Raw genomic sequence first — 24,538 nt, 5'->3', positions numbered from 1 at the left:
CCTTCACCCCTTTTATGCTGCAGCAGAAGATGTAATGATTGAGCGCAGGTGATTAGATTAGATTAGATTAGATAGTACTTTATTTATTCCGTCAGGAGAGTTCCTTCAAGAAAATTAAAATTTTCAGCACAATCCCATTCAAGATCAGACAAACATTACAGGGAGACAGAACAGGATCGCTGACGGGTCTGCCGGCTTCCAGCGCCCCTTACAAAAAAGATGACATACAGGTAAAGGGGGGGGGTGGGGGGGGGAATAGAAGATTAAAATAAAATTTAAAAAAAATCGGTCTTAGCCTGGGCCCTGGAGTGGGGGTGCAGACTGAGGCCAAGGGAACAAAACAACAACTCATAGCCATAGTACACATCCCTCTTCCATGTGTGTAAGAGGGAAACATCAAACATCAAAGAACACAGAGGACATTAAAGACATTAAAGCAGCAGATACAAGCAGACACTTCTACATACAGCTAGGAATAAAAAGTAAGAGAAACATATCCACTGTGGTGGCCTCTGCGGTGTTCCACGCCATCGTCCGCTGGGGTGGAGGGAGCATGGCCAGAGACAGGAGCAGACCCAACAAAGCAACCAAGACAGCCGACTCCACTCTCGGCCAGTGTCCAGTCCGCATGGATGAGCGAGGATACGTCCAAGGTGACTGAGGTGTCCGACACCTGCTCACCCAGTCAAGACACCGCGAAGCCTCTCCGTCCCAGCGCTCAGTGCCAGCTCCGCAGCCCTGTCCCCTCATCCGCATCTCCTCCAGTCCCTCCAAACAGACTCTGGTGTAGCAGACACCCAGCAGCTGGTCTCCATGGCCAAAAGGCTCCTGGGAGGCAGATCCAGAAGTCCACGAAAAAAGCACCACAGAGGTCACGAAAGGGCCACCCCTTGTCACACAGTCCCAAAGGGTCCTGGACCAAAATGCAAAAAAATATAATACCACATGAAAACAAGAGGGAAACACAAAAGGATGACACAAGAGCACAGAGCTCCTGCCTACAGCAGCCACTACAGCAGCGCCATCTTGGGAAAAAATAAAAAATAAAATGCACCTGACGCTGATGGCTGCAGTGTCGCTCCAGGCGTGCCCCGCCTCCTGGCCGCCATCTTGGTCAAGACCACCATTTGCCCTGTCCTGCTGTCAGCTCGTCGGCTCCGTCTCTCCACACGGATATACCGTATTTTTCGGACTATAAGTCGCAGTTTTTTTCATAGTTTGGCTGGGGGGTGCGACTTATATTCAGGAGCGACTTATGTGTGAAATTATTAACACATTACCGTAAAATATCAAATAATTTTATTTCGCCCATTCACGTAAGAGACTAGACATATAAGATCTCCTGGGGTTTAGCGATTAGGAGTGACAGATTGTTTGGTAAAGGTATAACATGTTCTATATGTTATAGTTATTTTAATGACTCTTACCCAAAAATGCGACTTATATATGTTTTTTTTTCCTTCTATATTATGCATTTTCGGCAGGTGCGACTTATACTCCGAAAAATACCTTAAAGAGTACAATCCTAAAGTTTGGACACATCTTCTCCTCATTCAATGCCTTTTCTTTATTTTCATGACTATTTACATTGTAGATTGTCACTGAAGGCATCACAACTATGAATGAACACATGTGGAGTTATGTACTAAACAAAAAAAGATGAAATAACTGAAAACATGTTTTATATTCTAGTTTCTTCAAATAGCCACCTTTTGCTCTGATTACTTTTTTGCACTGGCATTCTCTCGATGAGCTTCAAGAGGTCGTCACCTAAAATGATCTTCACTTTACAGGTGTGCTTGAAGCTCATCGAGAGAATGCCAAGAGTGTGCAAAACAGTAATCAGAGCAAAGGGTGGCTATTTTGAAGAAAATAGAATATAAAACATGTTTTCAGTTATTTCACCTTTTTTGTTAAATAAATAACTCCAAATGTGTTCATTCATAGTTTTGATGCCTTCAGTGACAATCTACAATGTAAATAGTCATGAAAATAAAGAAAACTTATTGAATGAGAAGGTGTGTCCTAACTTTTGGACTGGACTGTATGTGAATAATATGCCAGACCTTCTAAAAAAATCTACATTCCCACAAGGTCTCTGAGGCCAGCTGATCGATTTGTCCTTCTTGTTCCAAAGACCCAGGTAAAATCCAGAGGGGATCGTGCATTTTCTGGTACGGCGCCAAAACTTTGGAACATTATCCCTCTTCCTATCCGGACAGCTCCCTCTTTTTCAATCACGTCTTAAACCATATTTTTACTATTTGACCATAAAAACCAACTTGAGGATTGTGTGATTTTAGTCTGTTATTGTATGTTATGTTTTTATTCTACCGCCCGATTGTAGCTGAGATAGGCGCCAGCGCCCCCCGCGACCCCAAAAGGGAATAAGCGGTAGAAAATGGATGGATGGATGTTTTTATTCTACTTTAATGAAATGTTTTGTTTTTGCCATTGACTGTCTTTAGGTTTATCCTGAATCTAAATGTGTTGTAATTCCTGTGCAGCACTTTGAGGAACTTTAACTAGAGGGTGCTCGGAATATAGAAAGGCACAACTTTTCAAAATGCCCTTGCTTGATGCTAATTGGATACACCGTGTATACGCTACTGATCAGAGGTGGGTAGAGTAGCCAGAAATTGTACTCAAGTAAGAGTACAGTTACTTTAGAGATTTATTACTCAAGTAAAAGTAAGGAGTAGTCACCCAAATATTTACTTGAGTAAAAGTAAAAAGTACGTTGTGAAAAAACTACTCAAGTACTGAGTAACTGATGAGTAACCTGTTTGTTTAATGATTACGGCAACAAATAATGCACAAAAACATAAAAATAGCAATGAGCAAATTCAGAGCCAGGAATATTTCTTAAGCAACTAAAACAATATTATATATTAAATAATGATACATTCAAATAAAAAAAAATTAAGGCACATTGAGCCACAATAACTTAACAGCACCATAGGCTCAGTAGGCATTCATTGATTGATTGATTGAAACTTGTATTAGTAGATTGCACAGTACAGTACATATTCCGTACAATTGACCACTAAATGGTAACACCCCAATACGTTTTTCAACGTTAATCAATTACTTAATAAATGACCAAGTCGAGGTGATCTACCTCATATATACATATACATATCATATATATATATATATATATACATATATATATATATATATATATATATATATATACACACATACACGCATATCATATATATATACATATATACATATATATGTATATATATATATACATTTATATATACAGTATATAACTTATATTTATTTATTTTGCCGTTTTTGTTCACATGTTAAAGGTGTTTTAATGAATATACATGCATGTTTAACATATAGATTCCTATCTTTAATGAAGACAAGAATATAAGTTGGTGTTTTACCTGATTTTGATGACTTGCATTGATTGGAATCGGACAGTATAGTGCTGATAAGTCCCGGTTTTCAAATGGAGGAGAAAAAAAGTTCCTCCTTCCTGTCTAATATATCATGAAACTCGTTGGTTTTTGGCATCTTATTTGTCCAGCTTCCATATTCGTTTTTATACACTTTACAAAAAATATATTGGCGGCAAACTCCGTAGCTTGCTAGCTTGTTTGCTCTGGCTTCCGGAGACTCTTATTTTGTTAGCGCAAGCGCGATGGAGCGGCGCTTTTATTGTGAAGACAGGAACTGTGCGATCAGTCTTTAGGCTTTTGACGGGAAGTACGGTTGAAATAAAAAGTGTCTTTTTTCCTTTACACTTTTGATTGATTGGTTGATTGAAACTTGTATTATTAGTTTGCATAGTACAGTACATATTCCGTACAGTTGACCACTAAATGGTAACACACCAATAAGTTTTTCAACATGTCGGGTTCTACGTGTGACGGTCACGTGACCACCTGGCTCCGTTTGATTGGTCCAACGTCACCAGTGACTGCATGTGATTGGTGAAACGCAGGCATGCGTAGATCCTACTTTGAATGCGTGTCTGACAAAGTCAAAACAAACAAAGCGTGCATTAACAGATCGATAAAAAAAAAGTAGCGAGTAGCGACCTGATTGCAGATAAATGGAGCGGAGTAAAAGTAGCGTTTCTTTTCTATAAATATACTCAAGTAAAAGTAAAAGTATGTTGCATAAAAACTACTCTTAGAAGTACAATTTATCCCAAAAGTTACTCAAGTAGATGTAACGGAGTAAATGTAGCGCGTTACTACCCACCTCTGCTACTGATTAGCATTAGAGATTTTACATGGCGATTTCAACACTTCCAAATTTGCTAATTAAAACTACAACTCAGGCGCACGTTCCAATCAAATTTACGGCATAGATTCTTTGTAAAAGATAAGACTGGCACATTCAACTTGACGGCAAAGACTACTTCCTGACTATGGCAACTCCTCATAGTAACGTAATTTTCCGGACTAAAAGGCGCACTTAAAATCCTTTATTATCCTCAAAACTCGACTGTGCGCATAATGTATGGAATAATTCTGATTTTGCATACCGACCTCAAAGCTATTTTGTACATGGTGAAATGATAAGTGTAACCAGTAGATGGCAGTCACACATAAGAGATGTGTGTAGACTGCAGTATGACTCAAGTAAACAACACCAACATTTTATGTGTTCCATTGAAAATATAGAACATTACACACGGCGCTTAAAAATCTATCAAAATGTTTTAGTAGGACTTTGGTAAGCTATGAAGCCGCACCGCTTGATGGATTGTACTGTGCTTCAACTTACGAGTATTATTAAGGTGTGTGTATAAGTTAAGACATATCTGGCGTTTGTTTCGCAATATTATGCAAAATCAACTTTTCTTACCTTCTGGTACCTGCTAATCTGTATTTGGGATCTACATAAGACCTGAAAAATTGCGTGGGTCTGCCTTTGTAGTTGGTGACGACACCGTAGTTGATAAGCTTCTTATTTTTCTCTATCTTCTTGTTATGGGACATTCATCCTGCGCTGTTGCCATTTCTAATATAAAGTAGTGTAAAGTTCTTACTTGTATCTGTCAGTGAACTCACCATGAAAGCACTAAAACATACCGGTGTAGTGAGTTTACATTATTCACCCAAGGAACTTTAGTTATTAGAGAGTTCCGGTCAGATGGATAAGAAGATGTAGTAAAAGTCTGAATGTCATTAAAACAGTTAGCTCCATCCATCCTTTGACACTTCTTTCACTTACGTCCTTGCACGCTACACCGCTACAACAAAGATGACGGGGAGAAGACGCTGCCGAAGGTGAGCCACGTAAATAAAACCGCCCACAAAACGGCGCATCCTGAAACGGCTGTCAGAAAACGGCTTGAAGATGATCTATAAAACATAATCTATGCAACATTTTGACTAAAGAACCACCTTTGCATGTTATGTAGACTACAAGGAAGTGTTTTAAATTTAGGGGGAAAAAAAAGACTCCATTAATGTGCCCTATAATTCGGTGCAGCTTATATATGAAAAAAGATCGTAAATAGACCATTAGTGGGCAGTGCGTTTTATAGTCCGGTGTGCCCTATGGTCTGGAAAATACGGTATACCACTCCCCTCTAACGTCTTGGTATTGCAACTGCATGCAAAGTCTACCATACAATACTTGCAAATGAGACTCGGAAGTGTAAGAAAACAAGATTTAACAACTTATCAGCTCAGTCTTAAATGTTTTTTTTTTACTATTAAACAATTAAAATGTCTTAACACATGAGCATTCAAAGAGGTAACAACAATTGGTACCTTTGAGTATTGGTATTAATTACCAAGTACTGGAAATGTGTTCCGTAGTGGTTAAAATTTGAAATGTACCCATCCCTAATCAGTAAGGATTTGTTGCCAGCACGACTATATATATTATTTACATACAGTTCGTCGCTACAGTACAACTGTATGTACAAGTCAAAGCTCTACTATGCAAAGCGAAAGCCATTCATCAACAACATCCAGAAACGCCGCTGGCTTCTCTGGGCCTGAGATCATCTAAGATGGATTGATGCAAAGTGGAAAAGTGTTCTGTGATCTGACGAGTCCACATTTTTACAGATGTAGCAACAAACTGTATTTAGTGACAGTGGTTTTCTGAAGTGTTCCTGAGCCGATGTGGTGATATCCTTTAGAGATTGATGCCTATTTTTGATACAGTGCTGTCTGAGGGATCGAAGGTCACGGTCATATATCTATATATTATATACTGTATGTATTTATACTCGCCAAGGAGCCAAGGTTTACACATGTTTAGTTTGTGACGAACCCCAAGATGCAGAGAAGGAGGCAGGCATGGGATGAGAAAACATGAATTAATTAAAATATTAGAACAAGAACAAACAAAAGGGTACTAACACAAAACGCGCACGAGGTGGATAACAAACTAAGGGAGCTACCATGGGAGTTAGAAAATAAACGGAGGAACTTAGCATGGAAGCTTGCAAGAATTGAGCAGGAAACAGAAGTCATACATGTAATATAAAAACAAACTTGGAAGTAGGGAACAAAAGGCAGTAAGCTAAAAAACCGCAATCAAATAAAGTTTACCGCAACGCTGCATTGACAAAACACGACAGGTAGCAAGGACAAGAGCGACATCGACATGACAATAATCCGGCACTCACTGGAGGAACAAACCAGGTACAAATAGGAGCGGGCTGATTGACACCAGTTGTGGCCATGTGCCAATCAGCCGCAGCTGAGGGGAAAACAGCGCACAGGGAAAAAAAGCAGGAAACTGACAAAATAAGAGCGATTGACAGGAACTAAAGACAGGAAATACCAAACACACACACAGGAAAAACTAAAACACAGTCAGAGGAAAGCCTGACATAGGGTAGATTGTGTGAAGACAAGATATCATTGAGAAGCAGCGCTGTAGCGCAAAGCCTACTTCCAACGCCATCATGTCATTTCAGGTGTTTCCCAGGCTGGACTGGCAACCGATGCCACGTGCGAGAGAAGCCGCTGGTCTCCACGCCGACGCCCCCCAAGCTTGAGGACACGCAGCTCGGTAACATCTCTCACAGTCCAATACAAATGCATTTTATCCTCGTGACCGCCATCTTTGTTGTCAGATACGGTCTATGCCGGCATCGCCATCGGAATGCTGCTGCTGGGGTGCGGAATAGCGGTCTGCGTCCTGGTTCTGTGCAAGAAGCGGTGCCGCGTGGCGTAAGTTGTGATCGATCCATAACGGCACGCGTGTCTTATGATGATGATGAGCCTGTCTGTGCCTCCTGCACAGGAATCGGGACCAGGCGGCCTATGGAATGATGAATCACGCCACCTTTGACTGGAGGGCAAAGGTCAGCTCAATTAGATACAGTAGTACCTCGGTTTTTGTTAGTAATGCATTCCAAAAGGAAACCCAAATACATTTTTCCCATAAGAAATCATGTAAATCCAATGAATGCGTCCCACACACCCAAAATACTAACACAAAACAATTAACATCCATCCATTTTCTACCGCTTGTCCCACTCAGGGTCGCGGCAAAACATATTTCATAGAGAATAATTCTAGTTTTACATGGCTGGAACAATGTGCAATGAGGAATAAATTACCACCGTATTTTTGTCACTTTTTACATTTGGCAAATTTTTAGGTGAGTCCCAATACAACTTTTTCACTTCGAAGACGATGCCGATATTGACTTTTGACCATTTCCAATATCAATCTGATATCAGCACGAGTACTACTTATTTTGTGGTGTGGAATGTTAAAAGGGCTTGATCAAGTGATTTGTTATTGTGATCATGTGGACTGGATATATATATATATATATTAGAGATGCGCGGTTTGCGGTCTCATCCGTGAATAAACTGCGGGTCGGGCGGGTGACATGACGAAAAAATTGATTTTAATTAGATTCGGGTGGGTGGCGGTTGAACCATCCAGAGATATTTGATATACATGGTTCTGGGAACGGTATCCTTTGCCATTCAAAGAGCCATTTAAGACCCGTGTCATAAAGCGAAATAGTCAATTGGAGACGCTATTATTCTCCTGAATGACTACTGGCAGTCACCCAGGTAATAAGTATTAGGGCGTGCTATGAAACCATTGGCTTTGTCGCCTTCTACAACATGTACAATCTGCTTGTCAGACCGGCATCATGTTGAGTGTGGCTTCCGTGGCAACACGCACACGACTGCAAGGCATACTGGGTGACACAGAGTACACTAATGGTTGTGATACAAACCATTTTAACACTGTTAGTAATATGCACCACGCTGTGAAGCCACACCAATTAAGAACGACAAACACATTTCGGGAGAACATCCTCACAGTAACACAACATAAACGCAACATAACAAATACCCATAATCCTTTGTATTCATGACACTCCAGACTATTTTATACACCCCGCTAGCAGCAAACCCCCTCCCCGTGCGTCGGTAAGGTGGGCGGGGTTGGGGGCGCGGGGGTGTAAAATATATTCAGGATTTATCATGAATACAAAGGATTATGGGTATTAGTTGTGTTGCGTTTATGTTGTGTTACTGTGAGGATGTTCTCCCGAAATGTGTTTGTCAATCCTGTATTGTGTGGCTTCACAGCGTGGCGCATATTAGTAAGTGTTAAAGTTGTTTATATCACAACCATCAGTGTACTATGTGTCACCCAGTATGCCTTTCAAACTCATACGTGTGATTGCGGAAGCTGCACACAACATGTTGCTGGTCCTACAATCGGTTCGTACATGTTGTTGAAGGTGTCTAAGGCAATAGCTTCTCAGCACGCCCATATTCTTGTCTGCAGGATGAACGCTATTGATAAGTCGCGAAAACGTTAGCGGCTCCAATTGACAACATTACTCTGTGAAACAGGTTTAAATAGCTCTGTGAGTGGTAAAGGTGGCAAACCTCTGATGTAACTCAGCGGGCGGTTGGCGGGCGGGTACGGTCCTGATTAAATGATGGTTCGGGTGTACGGCGGGTGGACGACGATTTTGATGATGCGGATGATATAATTGCCTGTCCGCGCATCTCTAATATATATATGTATAATACACATATATACAGTATATATAAATATATATATATACAGGTATATACAGTATATATGTATGTATATACACACACATATATGTACACATATATGTGTGTTTTTAGTCTACAAAACCACAGACATAACTTCAATTTTAGGCAGATATTTTGTCACGATCTGCCTTGGGAGTTGTTGGTTTGGACCCCAGGATGCAGAGACAGCAGGGGACGTGCTATTAAAAACACTTTTATAGGGAAAACAAAACAGAAATGATACAATGGAGAATGCTTTGGAGCACAATGAGGTCCAATACAAAGAAGCAAGCTCGATTGGCAACCAGGGTCAAGTGACGGGAGGGCACTGGACAGGAAATAAAACAAAATACCAGAAAGTAATAACGGTCTTGTGAGATCATGGCAATAAAGTCAGTAGTCCGTAGAGAAGGGAGAGAGAGGGGCAAAGTGAGCCTGAGTAAAGAGTAGAGAGAGAGAGAAGAGAAGCTGCTGTTGCATGAACTGAAAATCAACTAATTTGCTGGACGTATTGATGGCAAAATGCAACAAAATAATCATTCCAATACCCACATTGGTATTTGATAATATCTATATTTAAACTGATAGGCCCACCTCTGCCGCTTGAATCATAGTTCTTGTATCTACTTTTTAGATGAAGGCCGTTATAATCCGAATCCTGTTTTTTTTCCCTTCGTATCGGACCGATATCGATATCACATCGGGCCATTACTAATTATTTTGCAGTCGTACTCTTTGCACTTTAAATCCTGCAAAAAAGTGTGATGCAGAAAAAGCCAAGTATCCCTCCACGTTGTATACAGTGGGGCAAAAAAGTATTTAGTCAGCCAGCGATTGTGCAAGTTCTCCCACTTAAAATGATGACTGAGGCCTGTAATTTTCATCATAGGTACACTTCAACTGTGAGAGACAGAATGTGGAAAAAAAATCCATGAATTTTAAAGAATTTAGAATTAAGTTCATGAATCCAGATGGATCTCTTATTACAATCCCCAAAGAGGGCACTTTAAGTTGATGTATAGAAATCTTTATTTATAATTGAATCACTTGTTTATTTTTCAACGAGTTTTTAGTTATTTTTATATCTTTTTTTCCAAATAGTTCAAGAAAAACCACTACAAATGTGCAATATTTTGCACTGTTATACAATTTAATCAATCAGAAACCGATGACATTGTGCTGTATTTTGGGGCGGTATATCTCGGTTGGTAAAGTGGCCGTGCCAGCAACTTGAGGGTTCCAGGTTCGATCCCCGCTTCCGCCATCCTAGTCCCTGCCGTTGTGTCCTTGCTCTCAGTGCCACCCACACTGGTTTAAATGTAACTTAGATATTGGGTTTCACAATGTAAAGCGCTTTGAGTCACTAGAGAAAAAGCGCTATATAAATATAATTCACTCCACTTCACTATTTGTAAATTATGGTGGAAAATAAGTATTTAGTCAACCATTCAAAGCTCTCACTGATGGAAGGAGGTGTTGGCCCAAAATCTCACGATACATGGCCCCATTCATTCTTTCCTTAACACGGATCAATTGTCCTGTCCCCTTAGCAGAAAAACAGCCCCAAAGCATGATGTTTCCACCCCCATGCTTCACAGTAGGTATGGTGTTCTTGGGATGCAACTCAGTATTCTTCTTCCTCCAAACACGACGAGTTGAGTTTATACCAAAATGGATACATGGATGATACAGCAGAGGATTGGGAGTATGTCATGCGGTCAGATGAAACCAAAATAGAACTTTTTGGTATAAACTCAACTCGTCGTGTTTGGAGGAAGAATATAACTGAGTTGCATCCCAAGAACACCATACCTACTGTGAAGCATGGGGGTGGAAACATCATGCTTTGGGGCTGTTTTTCTGCTAAGAGGACAGGACGATTGATCCGTGTTAAGGAAAGAATGAATGGGGCCATGTATCGTGAGATTTTGAGCCAAAACCTCCTTCCATCAGTGAGAACTTTGAATGGTTGACCAAATACTTATTTTCCACCATAATTTACAAATAAATTCTTTAAAATTCCTACAATGTGAATTCCTGGATTGTTTTTTTCACATTCTGTCTCTCACAGTTGAAGTGTACCTATGATGAAAATTACAGACCTCTGTCATCATTTTAAGTGGGAGAACTTGCACAATCGCTGGCTGACTAAATACTTTTTTGCCCCACTGTATGTTCATGCACGCTGCTCTGCTACAGGAAGTAAAGAAGCTTTGAAACCGCCTGACGATGATTTCCCGATGAGCAATTAGTGATGCATATTTGAGTGCAATTGTGATGCCTAATTAGAATGAAAAGCTTCTCTGCACATGATTACCTTCTCCCCAGCTCCCAAAGAGGGGGGGCCGCCACGCAGCCAAAGAGGCGGGAGGGCTCTCCATTAGCGTGTACCCTTGGACCAGGGAGGCGGAGGTACACTTGCTCTTCTACCAAAATGATCGTGCAGAGCGTGCTCAACATGCCGTCTCCTTTTACTCCGCAGAGCTCGACCTGGAGAGACGCCAAGCTGTCCTTCGCCAACCCGCTCTACGGCCACGCCCACCCCGCCACCAGCTCCCAGGCTTGAAGTGATGCACACACACGTTGTACTCACACACACACACACGGAGGTCAGCTCTGATGCAACTGGCAGGAAAGGCTTAGTTTCCAGCGGTGGTCGGTTTTAATGACGGCACTTCAATCACTTTACAGAAATTAAAGCAATTACAACTAAATCCTTTCTTTTTCTCTTGTTGCCAGATATAATTCATAGGGCTCGAGCAGACAGGAACAGGAAGTCAAACTTCATTATTAGAAATGTCCAATAATGGCTTTTTTGCCGATATCCGATATTCCGATATTGTCCAACTCTTAATTACCGATTCCGATATCAACCGATACCGATATATACAGTGGTGGAATTAACACATTATTATGCCTAATTTTGTTGTGATGCCCCGCTGGATGCATTAAACAATGTAACAAGGTTTTCCAAAATAAATCTACTCAAGTTATGTAAAAAAAAAAATGCCAACATGGCACTGCCATATTTATTATTGAAGTCACAAAGTGCATAATTTTTTTTAACATGCCTCAAAACAGCAGCTTGGAATTTGGGATATTCTTTCCCTAAGAGAGCATGCGGAGGTTGAGGTGGGCGGGGTGTATACTGTAGCGTCCCGGAAGAGTTAGTGCTGCAAGGGAGTCTAGGTATTTTTTTGGTGGTGTTACCGTGCGGATGTTCTCCCGAAACGTGTTTGTCATTCTTGTTTGGTGTGGGTTCACAGCATGGTGCATATTTGTAACAGTGTTAAAGTTGTTTATACGGCCACCCCCAGCGTGACCTGTATGGCTGTTGACCAAGTATGTCTTGCATTCACTTATGTGTGTGTGAAAAGCCGTGGATACGTGATCGGGCCAGCACACAAAGGCAGTGCCTTTTAAGGCGCTCCCCCAATATTGTTGCCTTGGTGGAAATCGGGAGATTGGTTGCCCCGGGAGATTTTCAGGAGGGGCACTGAAATTCGGAAGTCTCCTGGGAAAATCAGGAGGGTTGGCAAGTATGACTGGGAGACGCAACTGCTCTGTACTTGGTGTGAACCTTGGTGTGGGTTCACAGTGTGGCGCATATTTGTAACAGTAAAGTTGTTTATACGGCCACCCTCAGAGTGACCTCTATGGCTGTTGACCAAGTATGCATTGCATTCACTTGTGTGTGTGAAAAGCCGTCGATATCATGTGATTGGGCCGGCACCCAAAGGCAGTGCCTTTAAGGCACGCCCTCAATATTGTTTGTTGCCTGGGTGGAAATCGGTAGAATGGTTTCCCTGGGAGATTTTCGGGAGGGGCACTGAAATTCAGAAGTATCCCGGGAAAATCAAGAGGGTTGGCAAGTATGACTGGGAGACTCAACTGCTCTGTACTCTGTGTGGGTTCACAGTGTGGCGCATATTTGTAACAGTGTTAAAGTTGTTTATACGGCCACCCTCAGTGTGACCTGTATGGCTGTTGACCAAGTATGCCTTGCATTCACTTATGTGTGTGAAAAGCCGTAGATACGTGATCGGGCCAGCACGCAAAGGCAGTGCCTTTAAGGCACGCCCCCAATATTGTTGCCTGGGTGGAAATCGGGAGAATGGTTGCCCCGGGAGATTTTTGGGAGGGGCACTGAAATTCGGAAGTCTCCTGGGAAAATCAGGAGGGTTGGCAAGTATGACTGGGAGACGCAACTGCTCTGTACTTCTCCCTACCTCCGTGTACCACTTTGTACAGCGGCGTTTTAAAAAGTATTACATTTTACTGTTTGAAACTATCTGTTTTGGCCCTGCGATGAGGTGGCGACTTGTCCAGGATGTACGCCGCCTTCCGCCCGATTGTAGCTGAGATAGGCTCCAGCGGCCCCCGCAACCCTGAAGGGAATAAGCGGTAGAAAATGGATGGATGGAAACCGATACCAATAATTTCCGATATTACATTTTAAAGCATTTATCGCCCGATACTATCGGCCGTCCGATATCATGGGACATCTCTACTGATTATGAAAGCAACACTGAGGATTATGAGACAAGTTTATTTCCCTGCTTTGTATTAACTATTAAATACCAAACCAGTTTACACACAAAGATGTCAGTAAGCGCACAGCAACAAGCATTATTAGCATACTTATATTGATTCTACTCACACCCGATGTCCTCAAGTTTGCAATGGGCAAGTGTCCCAATACTTTTGTTCACGGAAAAGGCGAGTCAGCCGTACAAGGAAACAGCGTTTGGATGACGAGGCCGCCATTGTCTCTCTCTCTGGTGGCTTCGCCGTCCACGCCGCTGAATAGCCAGCGGTCGGCTCTTTGTGGACTTTTTGTCTCGTCAGCTGCCAGTCTTTGTTGTCAAGGACGCAGCCTACCTGTTGGGGTTTCAAAATACGGGATATTTTCCGGTCGACCACCCCTTTGCTGTGTGCTGGCAGATTCTATGTCATCTGCGGAGGATTTAATTTAGCTCGGGATTCAACTGGCGACCCGCTGGCCACATCCGGCACGCTAAAGATTTGAATTTGTCCCGCTGAACATCACACAAATTGCCTTGATGAAACTATTTGAGAGTATGTAGTACTCCTGCCACCCCACAGGGGGCAACAGCGAAGCATATGAGGCACAATGAAACAGCAGTGGTTGAGTAGAAGAAGATGAGACTATCGACTCTGTAAAAAAAATGTTAAAAATCGGACTTATAACAACAACTGGACAACAAAGTATGAATGTATTAAAATTGTTGACATTATGATGTCTGTTGTTTAACTCTAACAATCAACACTGGTTAAATGAGATGTTCTTATTTAAACGGGGATAGCAGGTCCATTCTATGTGTCATACTTGATCATTTCGCGATATTGCCATATTTTGCTGAAAGGATTTAGTAGAGAACATCCACGATAAAGTTTGCAACTTTTGTTCGCTGATAAAAAAGCCTTGCCTGTACCGGAAGTAGCAGTCGATGTGCGCGTGACGTCACGGGTTGTGGAGCTCCTCACATCTGAACATTGTTTACAATCATGGCCACCAGCAGCGAGAGCGATTCGGACCGAAAAAGCGACGATTTTCTCATTAATTTGAGTGAGGATGAAAGATTAGTGGATGAGGAAAGTGAGAGTGAAGGATTAGAAGAAAAAAAAAAGACTAAGGCAGTGGGAGCCATTCAGATGTTATTAGACACATTTACTCGGATAATTCTGGACAATCCCTTATCGGCTTATTGTGTTACTAGTGTTTTAGTGAGATTATATGTCCGTACCTGTACAACCTGAAGGTCGGCCCCGCACCTTTCTTCAGCACCAGTCGACGGGTGGTGGCGATGCCCATTTCTGCCCTTCGCAAGGGACCCTCTTCGAAACACGATTTTTCGAAATGATCGCTGCATAATACACTGTACTTTGTGTGTGTGGTCCAATCCAACCGTGTTCGCTTGACCGCTCTGTTCCATAGTAAAGCTTGAATGTCATCTTTCGGGAATGTAAACAATGGAACACCGGTTGTGTTTGTGTTGCTAAAGGCGGCCGCAATACACTGCTTCCCACCTACAGCTTTCTTCTTTGACGTCTCCATTATTCATTGAAAAAATTGCAAAAGATTCAGCAACACAGATATCCATAACACTGCGGAATTATGCGATGAAAACAGATTACTTATAGCTAGGAACGGTGCTGGAACAAAATGTCCTCTACAATGCGTGACGTCACTCGCACGTGTCATCATACCGAGACTTTTAAGCAGGATATTTTGGCGCGGCATTTAAAATTGCAATTTAGTAAACTAAAAAGGCCGTATTGGCATGTGTTGCAATGTTAATATTTCATCATTGATATATAAACTATCAGACTGCGTGGTGGGTAGTAGTGGGTTTCAGTAGGCCTTTAAATCAGGCATGTGATTTTTCTGTTTATAGCAGACCTGGGCAAATTAAGACCCGGGGGCCACATGTCCCCCGTTGAGCTTTTCAATCTGCCCCGCCAGACATTCCCAAATATTTTTTGTAGAACTTTTAGGATAGAAACTGTAGCTGCCATTATGATGTGCAGTGATGTTTTTAAGATACCGTAAGTCTTGAACTATACATAGTAGAAGCATTTAAGTCTCACCTTAAAACTCATTTGTATACTCTAGCCTTTAAATAGACTCCCTTTTTAGACCAGTTGATCTGCCGTTTCTTTGCTTTTTCTCCTATGTCCCATTCTCCCTTGTGGAGGGGGTCCGGTCCGATCCGGTGGCCATGTACTGCTTGCCTGTGTATCGGCTGGGGACATCTCTGCGCTGCTGATCCGCCTCCGCTTGGGATGGTTTCCTGCTGGCTCCGCTGTGAACGGGACTCTCGCTGCTGTATTGGATCCGCTTTGGACTGGACTCTCGCGACTGTGTTGGATCCATTATAGATTGAACTTTCACAGTATCATGTTAGACCCGCTCGACATCCATTGCTTTCCTCCTCTCCAAGGTTCTCATAGTCATCATTGTCGCAGACGTCAAACTGGGTGTGAGTTTTCCTTGCCCTTATGTGGGCCTACCGAGGATGTCGTAGTGGTTTGTGCAGCCCTTTGAGACACTAGTGATTTAGGGCTATATAAGTAAACATTGATTGATTGATTGATTTCTATAGTTGGAATCTGCGCTTTTGCATGATATTCTAGTTACTATGGTCATCTAATTAGTTACTATGGTCATGTAATTACCGTATTTCATTGAAATGCCGCAGGGCATATAGTATGCGCCTGCCTTGAATTACTGCCGGGTAAAACTCGCTTCACACAATAATTAGCGCATACTTAGTATTACCGCCTGGTCAAACTCGTGTGTCATCATTTTCAAAATAGAGGAGGCTGATTTGAATACCGGTAATTTGAAATCGCATAAAGGGAAGAAGATTAAGAGTTATTCGATAGGATTTAAGGTCCAAGCTTACATCACACTCAAATTTTTACTGCATACCTTTGGTAAGTGCCGGAGTGAGAAGAGGTTTTAAAATAATTAGCGCATGCTTACTTTTACCGCATGCCTTTGGTAAGCGCAGGAGTGAGAAGAGGTTTTAAAATAATTAGTGCCCCGGCGGATACGGTAGTTACTATGGTAACCTACGTCACAGCAGCTCAGACGAGGCACCAAGCAGTGTGGGTGGGGAGCGTTTCCACAGAGTGTTTCCATGAGGGTGTCAAGGACGGACGTAGAAGGAGATTTTTACAACAAAGTTCTAAAGCTTAGTGATGTATCAGATTGTAGGCGGGGTTTTTTTTTAGTTTTTTCACGTTCACATTTCGCTGTTTGTTTCATATTTGTTGCGTTTCACTTTCTTGTAAAATATGTCGGTCAAGAGGGGGTGTAACGTTCACATGTTGTCAATATTCAGTGTTTTATCGTTCATAGTTAATATCGTAAATCCCACATTCTTTATTTTCAACTACATTTTGGGGGTCTCATTCAGTAAAAAATGTAATATTCCATTACGTTTTTTAAGGCGTTCTGTCATTACGTTTTTAGCATTTAATCAGACATTATTGTGAGGTTTTATAATAGTGTTCTTAAAAATCAGATATACCGGCCCCTGGACCAATTTTTTCTCTAAATTTGGCCCCCCTAGTCAAAATAATCGCCCAGGCCTGGTCTATAGTCAGAAATCTGTCTTTTTTTTTATCTCTGTAAAAACATAAAAATTATTTTCAGTTTTTCTTTGTTATTTCCCACCTATGTGTGGTAAAACTACCGTTTTTTCCGAAGTGAGTATGTTTTTTTTGCATGTTCAGTTGCTGAAAATCCAGAAACTTCGGGTGGGGTTGCCCCCCTTGTCTCCCCACTAAGGCACCGACCTGCAGCCCCCAAATCCCTGGCTTATTTTCAGTCTTTTTCATTAAGTTCAAATCACATGCCTGTTGAATACATGTAGCGCTGAATTTGACCCGGGCAATAAAGCGGCACCTTAGGTTTGATTGTGTGAAACCATATGTGTGCAATGTTTGCTGTATATTAACACTAAACCTATTTCATTTATCTAAAATACACAATGGACGTTATACTTTCAGTTTATTTTGAACATGCATAATGTTTATTTGTAATGTTTCTATCTTTACTAGGGATAATATCGGCAGATAAATGCTTTAAAATGTAATATCGGAAATTATCGGTATCGGTTTCAAAATTATCGGTATCTGTTTCGAAAAGTAAAATGTATGACTTTTTAAAACGCAGCTGTGTACACGGACATGGGGAGAAGTACAGAGCGCCAATAAACCTTAGAGGCACTGCCTTTGCGTGCTGGCCCAATCACATAATATCTACGGCTTTACACACACAAACAAGTGAATGCAAAGCATACTTGGTCAACAGCCATACAGGTCACACTGAGGGTGGCCGTTTAAACAACTTTAACACTGTTACAAATATGCGCCACACTGGGAACCCACACCAAACAAGAATGACAAACACATTTCGGGAGAACATCCGCACCGTAACACACAACAGAACAAATACCCAGAACCCCTAGGCATACTTGGTCAACAGCCATACAGGTCACACTGAGGGTGGCCGTTTAAACAACTTTAACATTGTTACAAATATGCGCCACACTGTGAACCCACACCAAACAAGAATGACAAACACATTTCGGGAGAACATCCACACCGTGACACACAACAGAACAAATACCCAGAATCCCTTGCAGCACTAACTCTTCCTGGACGCTACAATATACAACCCACGCCCCTCCTGCACCTCAAACCCGCCGCTCGTTCATGTCAACCTCCTCACGCTCTCTAAGGGGGAGCATGTCCCAAATTCCAAGCTGCTGTTTTGAGGCATGTTAAAAAAAATAATGCACTTTGGAACTTCAATAATCTGCATTTTTTTCCATAACTTGAATTGATTTGTTTTGGAAAACCTTGTTACATTGTTTAATGCATCCAGCGGGGCATCACAACAAATTAGGCATAATAATGTGTTAATTCCATGACTGTATATATTGGTATCGGTTGATATCGGTAATTAAGAGTTGGACAATATCGGATAACGGCAAAAAAGCCATTATCGGACATCTCTAGTTTTTAGTCTTACAAACCGAAATAAAAGAAGACACGGAAAGCCATAAAACTGAGGAAGAAAATGAATTCAAAATAAGGATCTGCAATCAACAAAACTTAGCTTACAGTATGTTTCTTCATGGTGTTAACTATCTGTCTAGCTGCACACGCGGGAAACCAGTGGCGAGGGCAGAATAATGCATTTGACAGTGCGGTGTGAAAGCTGGTGTTTAATTTGTAATTACGACAACACAGTCTCAAAGGAATATGACCTGCGGAGGCACTTTCTAAAGAAACATCCAAATTTTGATGTCCGGCCCTTGAGACCTTGGAACAATCAAGAACAGAACAGCAATACAGCATTTTTTTAACAAACTCTACACTCACTCTCGCTTGTTTTAATGCTACGCTCAAGCTGCTTGACCGTCGTGTCAATTAAGCCATGAGGAAGAAAACGGGATATGAGGCCAGATGCAGCCCAGCTATAATACACCTTGAGGCCGCTTTAACGCTCTGCCGGGCCGCTTGAAAGCAGCTGTCTTAAAAGAAGACAAGCCTGTTTTCTTCTTGAGCCTCAAAGTGTAAATATTTACATGGCAATATTTTGCCGATTATTATTTTTTGTTTTTTGAGTCGTAGCCTAAATTGCTTCAAATCGCAGCAGCTTTTTCAGAAAGTTGCAGCAAAAGTTGCAATGTTTTGAAGGCTTTTTTATGATATATGTCATGTCCTTAGATCAAGTCTTGTTAGGTTACGTTCTGTTGACCTTTGGACTCTTTAAGTTCCTGGTTTTTTTCACTCCCTTGTTTTGTTGCCATGGTTGCAAATTACGTCCACCTGTCTCTGATTAGTGCTCGGCCGCTCACCTGCTACCCGAGCACTAATCACAGGCATTATTTAAGCCTGCCATTGCCTGTTGTCATTGTATTATTTTCATGCTCTGTCCAGGCCAGTTTTTTCATGCCAAAGTCCATGCTACGCTTGTCAAGCCATAGTAAGTGTTGTTGGATTTATGTTCATAGTCTTGTTTTGTGTGTTAGTTTTGTTTTATAGCCAAGTTGGGCCTCCGCAGTGAGCGCTTTTTGTTTGTACTTTTTTAGTCACAATTAAATCATGTTCTTACCTGCACGCCATGTTTCGAGTAGTCCGTATGCTTTCCTGGGAGAACGACCCCGCAGTGAGCTTTGACCCCCCCCATCGTGACAATATATATATATATATATATATATATATATATATATATATATATGATAAATCAAATTGTGATTTAATGAGAGGGACAAGCAGTAGAAAATCCAATTTTAACTTCAAAAAGCACATCATTCCGACATAAATTGGAAAATAAATTCTCTATTGATGTTTTACTTGTTTTATACCACACAGACTTCAAAGTAGACAGTAAAAATACAGCCAAAGCACATAATCAGTGCCCATGTACTTAATTAAACTTCTGATAATGATAGTTGTTTTTTTTAAATAAACACCACCAAAGGCCTCCTTATTGTCCGCTGTCTGCTCTGTCGTCCACAAGTTGCAAACATTTTCCGTGTATGTTTTACACTTGAAGCGTATCCATCTTAAACGTTCACTCCTGCACGATTAGTAAATTGTTGTACTATTAAGACGGAACTATTATAGTGCAAATTTCTGTTGACAAAATGAGAGACGAGAGATTATCATCTCACTTCAACTTCTCTAACATGTAAATGCTGCCTCTTCGCTAGGTCAGCACTGCGAATGGAAATCTGTCTTATTCTGAATAAATAAAGGTTGAATAAATATACATGCAGGTTAACTGGGAAGTGAGGATGCTGGCGTTTTGCTAAATGTTTATATACTACATTAATAGTAGTTTATATACTACATTAACCAGAAGGCTTAACGTGGTAGACAGGAACAGGAAGTAGGTCTGAGCTATGCTGGACGAAGACAATTGTCTTTTGTTTTGTAAATATTTGATGTATCGTTCGTTACATCTTGTTGTTCATGCTTCGTCAATACAAAAAACAAAGATACATTTTGATTAGACAGTTGACGTGCACAGAATTTCTAGGCGCAGTCAAGGCGTTGAGGGGTTCCGGTTTGGTGACCGCAGGATTAGGTCTCTGCTTTTTGCAGATGATGTGGTCCTGATGGCTTCATCTGACCGGGATCTTCAGCTCTCGCTGGATCGGTTCGCAGCCGAGTGTGAAGCGACCGGAATGAAAATCAGCACCTCCAAGTCCGAGTCCATGGTTCTCACCCGGAAAAGGGTGGAATGCCATCTCCGGGTTGGGGAGGAGACCCTGCCCCAAGTGGAGGAGTTCAAGTACCTAGGAGTCTTGTTCACGAGTGAGGGAAGAGTGGATCGTGAGATTGATAGGCAGATCGGTGCGGCGTCTTCAGTAATGTGGACGTTGTACCGATCCGTTGTGGTGAAGAAGGAGCTGAGCCGGAAGGCAAAGCTCTCAATTTACCGGTCGATCTACGTTCCCATCCTCACCTATGGTCACGAGATTGTGGTTATGATTGAAAGGACAAGATCACGGGAAAAAGCGGCTGAAATGAGTTTCCTCTGCCGTGTGGCGGGGCTCTCCCTTAGAGATAGGGTGAGAAGCTCTGCCATCCGGGAGGAACTCAAAGTAAAGCCGCTGCTCCTCCACATCGAGAGGAGCCAGATGAGGTGGTTCGGGCATCTGGTCAGGATGCCACCCGAACGCCTCCCCAGGGAGGTGTTTAGGGCACGTCCAACCGGTAGGAGGCCACGGGGAAGACCCAGGACACGTTGGGAAGACTATGTCTCCCGGCTGGCCTGGGAATACCTCGGGATCCCCCGTAAAGAGCTAGACGAAGTGGCTGGGGAGAGGGAAGTCTGGGTTTCCCTGCTTAGGCTGTTGCCCCCGCAACCCGACTTCGGATAAGCGGAAGATGATGGATGGGTTAACGTGCACGTTGGAGCGCCGCTCAGAGACCATTTTGATTTGAGAAAAAGATGCCGGTTGGACAAAATTTGTGGAGAAGTTTTGGGCATTGAGCAAAGTTGCGAGACCGTGCATAATTTGCATTAACTGGTTGGATTTCGGTGAATTGTCCCAATTCAAGCAGGGTCTGTCTAATGCTGCATCACATGGACAAAAATAAGACCTTTTGGAGGATGAAATAAAAATTGAGCTGTTTGGCCACAATACCCTACAATATGTTCGGAGGAGAAAAAGTGAGGCTTTGAATCCCAGCAACACCATGCCCACCGTCGAGCATGTTGGTGGTAGTATTATGCTCTGGGTCTGTTTTGCTGCCAGTGGAACTGGTGCTTTAAATGGGACAATGAGAAAGGAGGATTACCTCCAAATTCTTCAGGACAACCTAAAATCATCAGGCTGGGGGGTGGGTCTTGGGCACAGTTGGGTGTTCCAACAGGACAATGACCCGAAACCCACGTCAAAAGTGGTAAAGGAATGGCTAGAGTCAGGCTAGAATGAAGGTTTTAGAATGGCCTTCCCAAAGTCCTGACTTAAACATGTGGACAATACTGAAGAAACAAGTCCATGTCAGAAAACCAACATATTTAGCTGAATTGCACCAATTTTGTCAAGAGGAGTGGTCAAAAATTCAAGCAGAAGCTTGTGGATGGCTACCAAAAGCACATCATTGCAGTGAAACTTGCCAAGGGACATGTAAGCAAATATTAACATTGCTGTATGTATACTTTTGACCCAGCAGATTTGCTCACATTTTCAGTAGACCCATAATAAATTCATAAAAGAACCAAACTTCATGAATGTTTTTTGTGACCAAAAAGTATGTGCTCCAATCCCTCTATCACAAATATAATAAGAGTTGTAGAAATTCTTGGAAACTAGAGACAGCCATGACATTACAAGTGTATGCAAACTTTTGATCACAACTATGTGTGTGTGTGTGTGTGTGTGTGTGTGTGTGTGTGTGTGTGTGTGTGTGTGTGTGTGTATACGTATATATATGTCTGTAAATATATATATATATATATATATATATATATATATATATATATATATATACATTTACATATGTATATGTATGTATATATATATGTGTATATATACATACATATACATGACCATACCTGGTGTCAATCAGCCCGCTCCTATTTTTACCTGCTTTTGTCCTCCAGTCAGTGCTGGATTATTGTCACTTCTGTATTGTCACTCCTGTCGTGTCGTGTCAATATCATTTCTACTTGTCGTTCCTACTGGGCTTGTCATTGTAGCGTAGCGGTAAGCTATATTCGTTAGATGTTTGTAGCTTACTGTTTTTTGTTCCCTGCTTCCAGTTTGTTTTCATATTACAAGTACGATTTCTGTTTTCCTGCTCGCTACCTGCTAGCTTCCATGCTAGGCTCTTTGGTTTTTTGCTAGCTTCAATGCTAAGCTCCTTATATTTTCTAGCTCCCATGCTAGCTCTTTAGTTTGTTATCTGCCTCGTGCACACTTTTTGTTTGTAATCTTTTGTTTGGTTTTGTCTTAGTGTTTTATTAAATCATGTTCTCCTATTCAATGCCCCCACCCCAAAACAACTTTTTTTGGGGTAGGGCGGTAAAAACTATGGAGGTTGATTTGTGTCTTTATTGACTTTGAATATTTTGCATTCAAATTTTGTGAACTGGATTTTTTTTACATCAAATTATGCTGACAATTTAATTGTAAAAAAAAATTCAGTGTTTAAAAATTTAGTGTATAAAAATTAAATTTGAAAAAATTCAGTGTCGAAAAATTTGCTGCTTCAAAAAGCAAGACTCCAACAAGCCACGCCCACTCTGTTGGTGTTTTGTCTGCATGAGGCTTCGTATGTCACTCAAAAGTGCAGATTTTAACCTTTGCAATCATTTCCATCGTTTGAAAACATCCAGTGGGCCGCATTGACTTGTTACGATGTTGTAATAAGCCCAGGTACTGCCTTTTTTTTTAGGCTGTTTTGCAAGACCCGTGTCAGGTGACTTCAAACTTGACGCCTCATTGGCTGGTTCTAAAACAAGATCGATCGCTTCAGTCTTAATTTACCGGAAGTGAGTCTTGCTTTTTCAAGCAGAAACATTTTCAGCACTGAATTTTTTACACTGATTTTTGTCCACTGAATTTTATACACCGAATTTTTTTTACAATCATTTGATGTAAAAAAAAAAATACAAAAATATGTCCACAACATTCAAACGCAAAAAAAAAGTTACATTAAAAAATGTATATAAAAATATGTCAACAACATTCAAACACACAAAAAAAAGGTTACATAAATTCAGTGTAAAAAAAAAAAGATTTTCAGCACGGATATTTTTACACTGATTTTTGTCCACTGAATTTTATACACTGAATTTTGATGTAAAAAAAAAATAAATAAATGCAAAAATGTCCACAACATTCAAACGCAAAAAAAAAGTTACATTAAAAAATCTATATAAAAATATGTCCACAACATTCAAACGCAAAAAAAGTTATATAAATTTTAGTGTAAAAAAAAAAAACTTTCAGCACTGAATTTTTTACACAGATTTTTTTACACTAGGGTGAAGTGTCTTGCTCAGGACACAACGGACGTGACGAGGTTGGTTCTAGGTGGGATTTGAACCAGTGACCCTCGGGTTGCGCACGGCCACTCTCCCACTGCGCCACGCCGTCCCTTATGTGTATATATATATGTATATATATATGTATATATATATATACATATATATATATATATATATGTCTATATATATATATATATATATATATATATATATATATATATATATATATATATATATATATGACCACAACATTCAAACGCAAAAAAAAGTGATATAAATCTTAGTGTAAAAAAAAAAAACTTTCAGCACTGAATTTTTTACACTGATTTTTTTACACTAATTTGATGTAAAAAAAAATAACAATACTAAAATATGTCCACAACATTCAAACACAAAAAAGAAGTTACATAAATTCAGTGTAAAAAAAAAAAAGTTTTCGTAACGACACCCGTTTACCTCCATAAAAA

General features: G+C 41.0%; 1 protein-coding gene across 1 annotated transcript in view; it reads left to right on the top strand.

Moving 5' to 3' along the window:
* The window catches only part of malrd1 (MAM and LDL receptor class A domain containing 1), a 156,319-nt gene extending 144,586 nt beyond the window's left edge, over positions 1-11,733 (top strand). The window contains 5 exon segments of the mRNA XM_061922419.1: positions 6,914-7,008; positions 7,073-7,169; positions 7,243-7,303; positions 11,348-11,431; positions 11,502-11,733. Coding sequence (XP_061778403.1) covers positions 6,914-7,008; positions 7,073-7,169; positions 7,243-7,303; positions 11,348-11,431; positions 11,502-11,585 — 421 coding nt within the window. The 3' untranslated portion in view covers positions 11,586-11,733.
* The last annotated feature ends 12,805 nt before the right edge of the window (positions 11,734-24,538 follow it).

This window comes from Nerophis ophidion, linkage group LG15 (genome assembly GCF_033978795.1).
Source record: "Nerophis ophidion isolate RoL-2023_Sa linkage group LG15, RoL_Noph_v1.0, whole genome shotgun sequence".
NCBI classification, from domain to species: domain Eukaryota; kingdom Metazoa; phylum Chordata; class Actinopteri; order Syngnathiformes; family Syngnathidae; genus Nerophis; species Nerophis ophidion.
The sequence above is the reverse complement of the archived record's forward strand: the minus strand, read 5'-3'. Positions and strand labels throughout refer to the sequence as shown.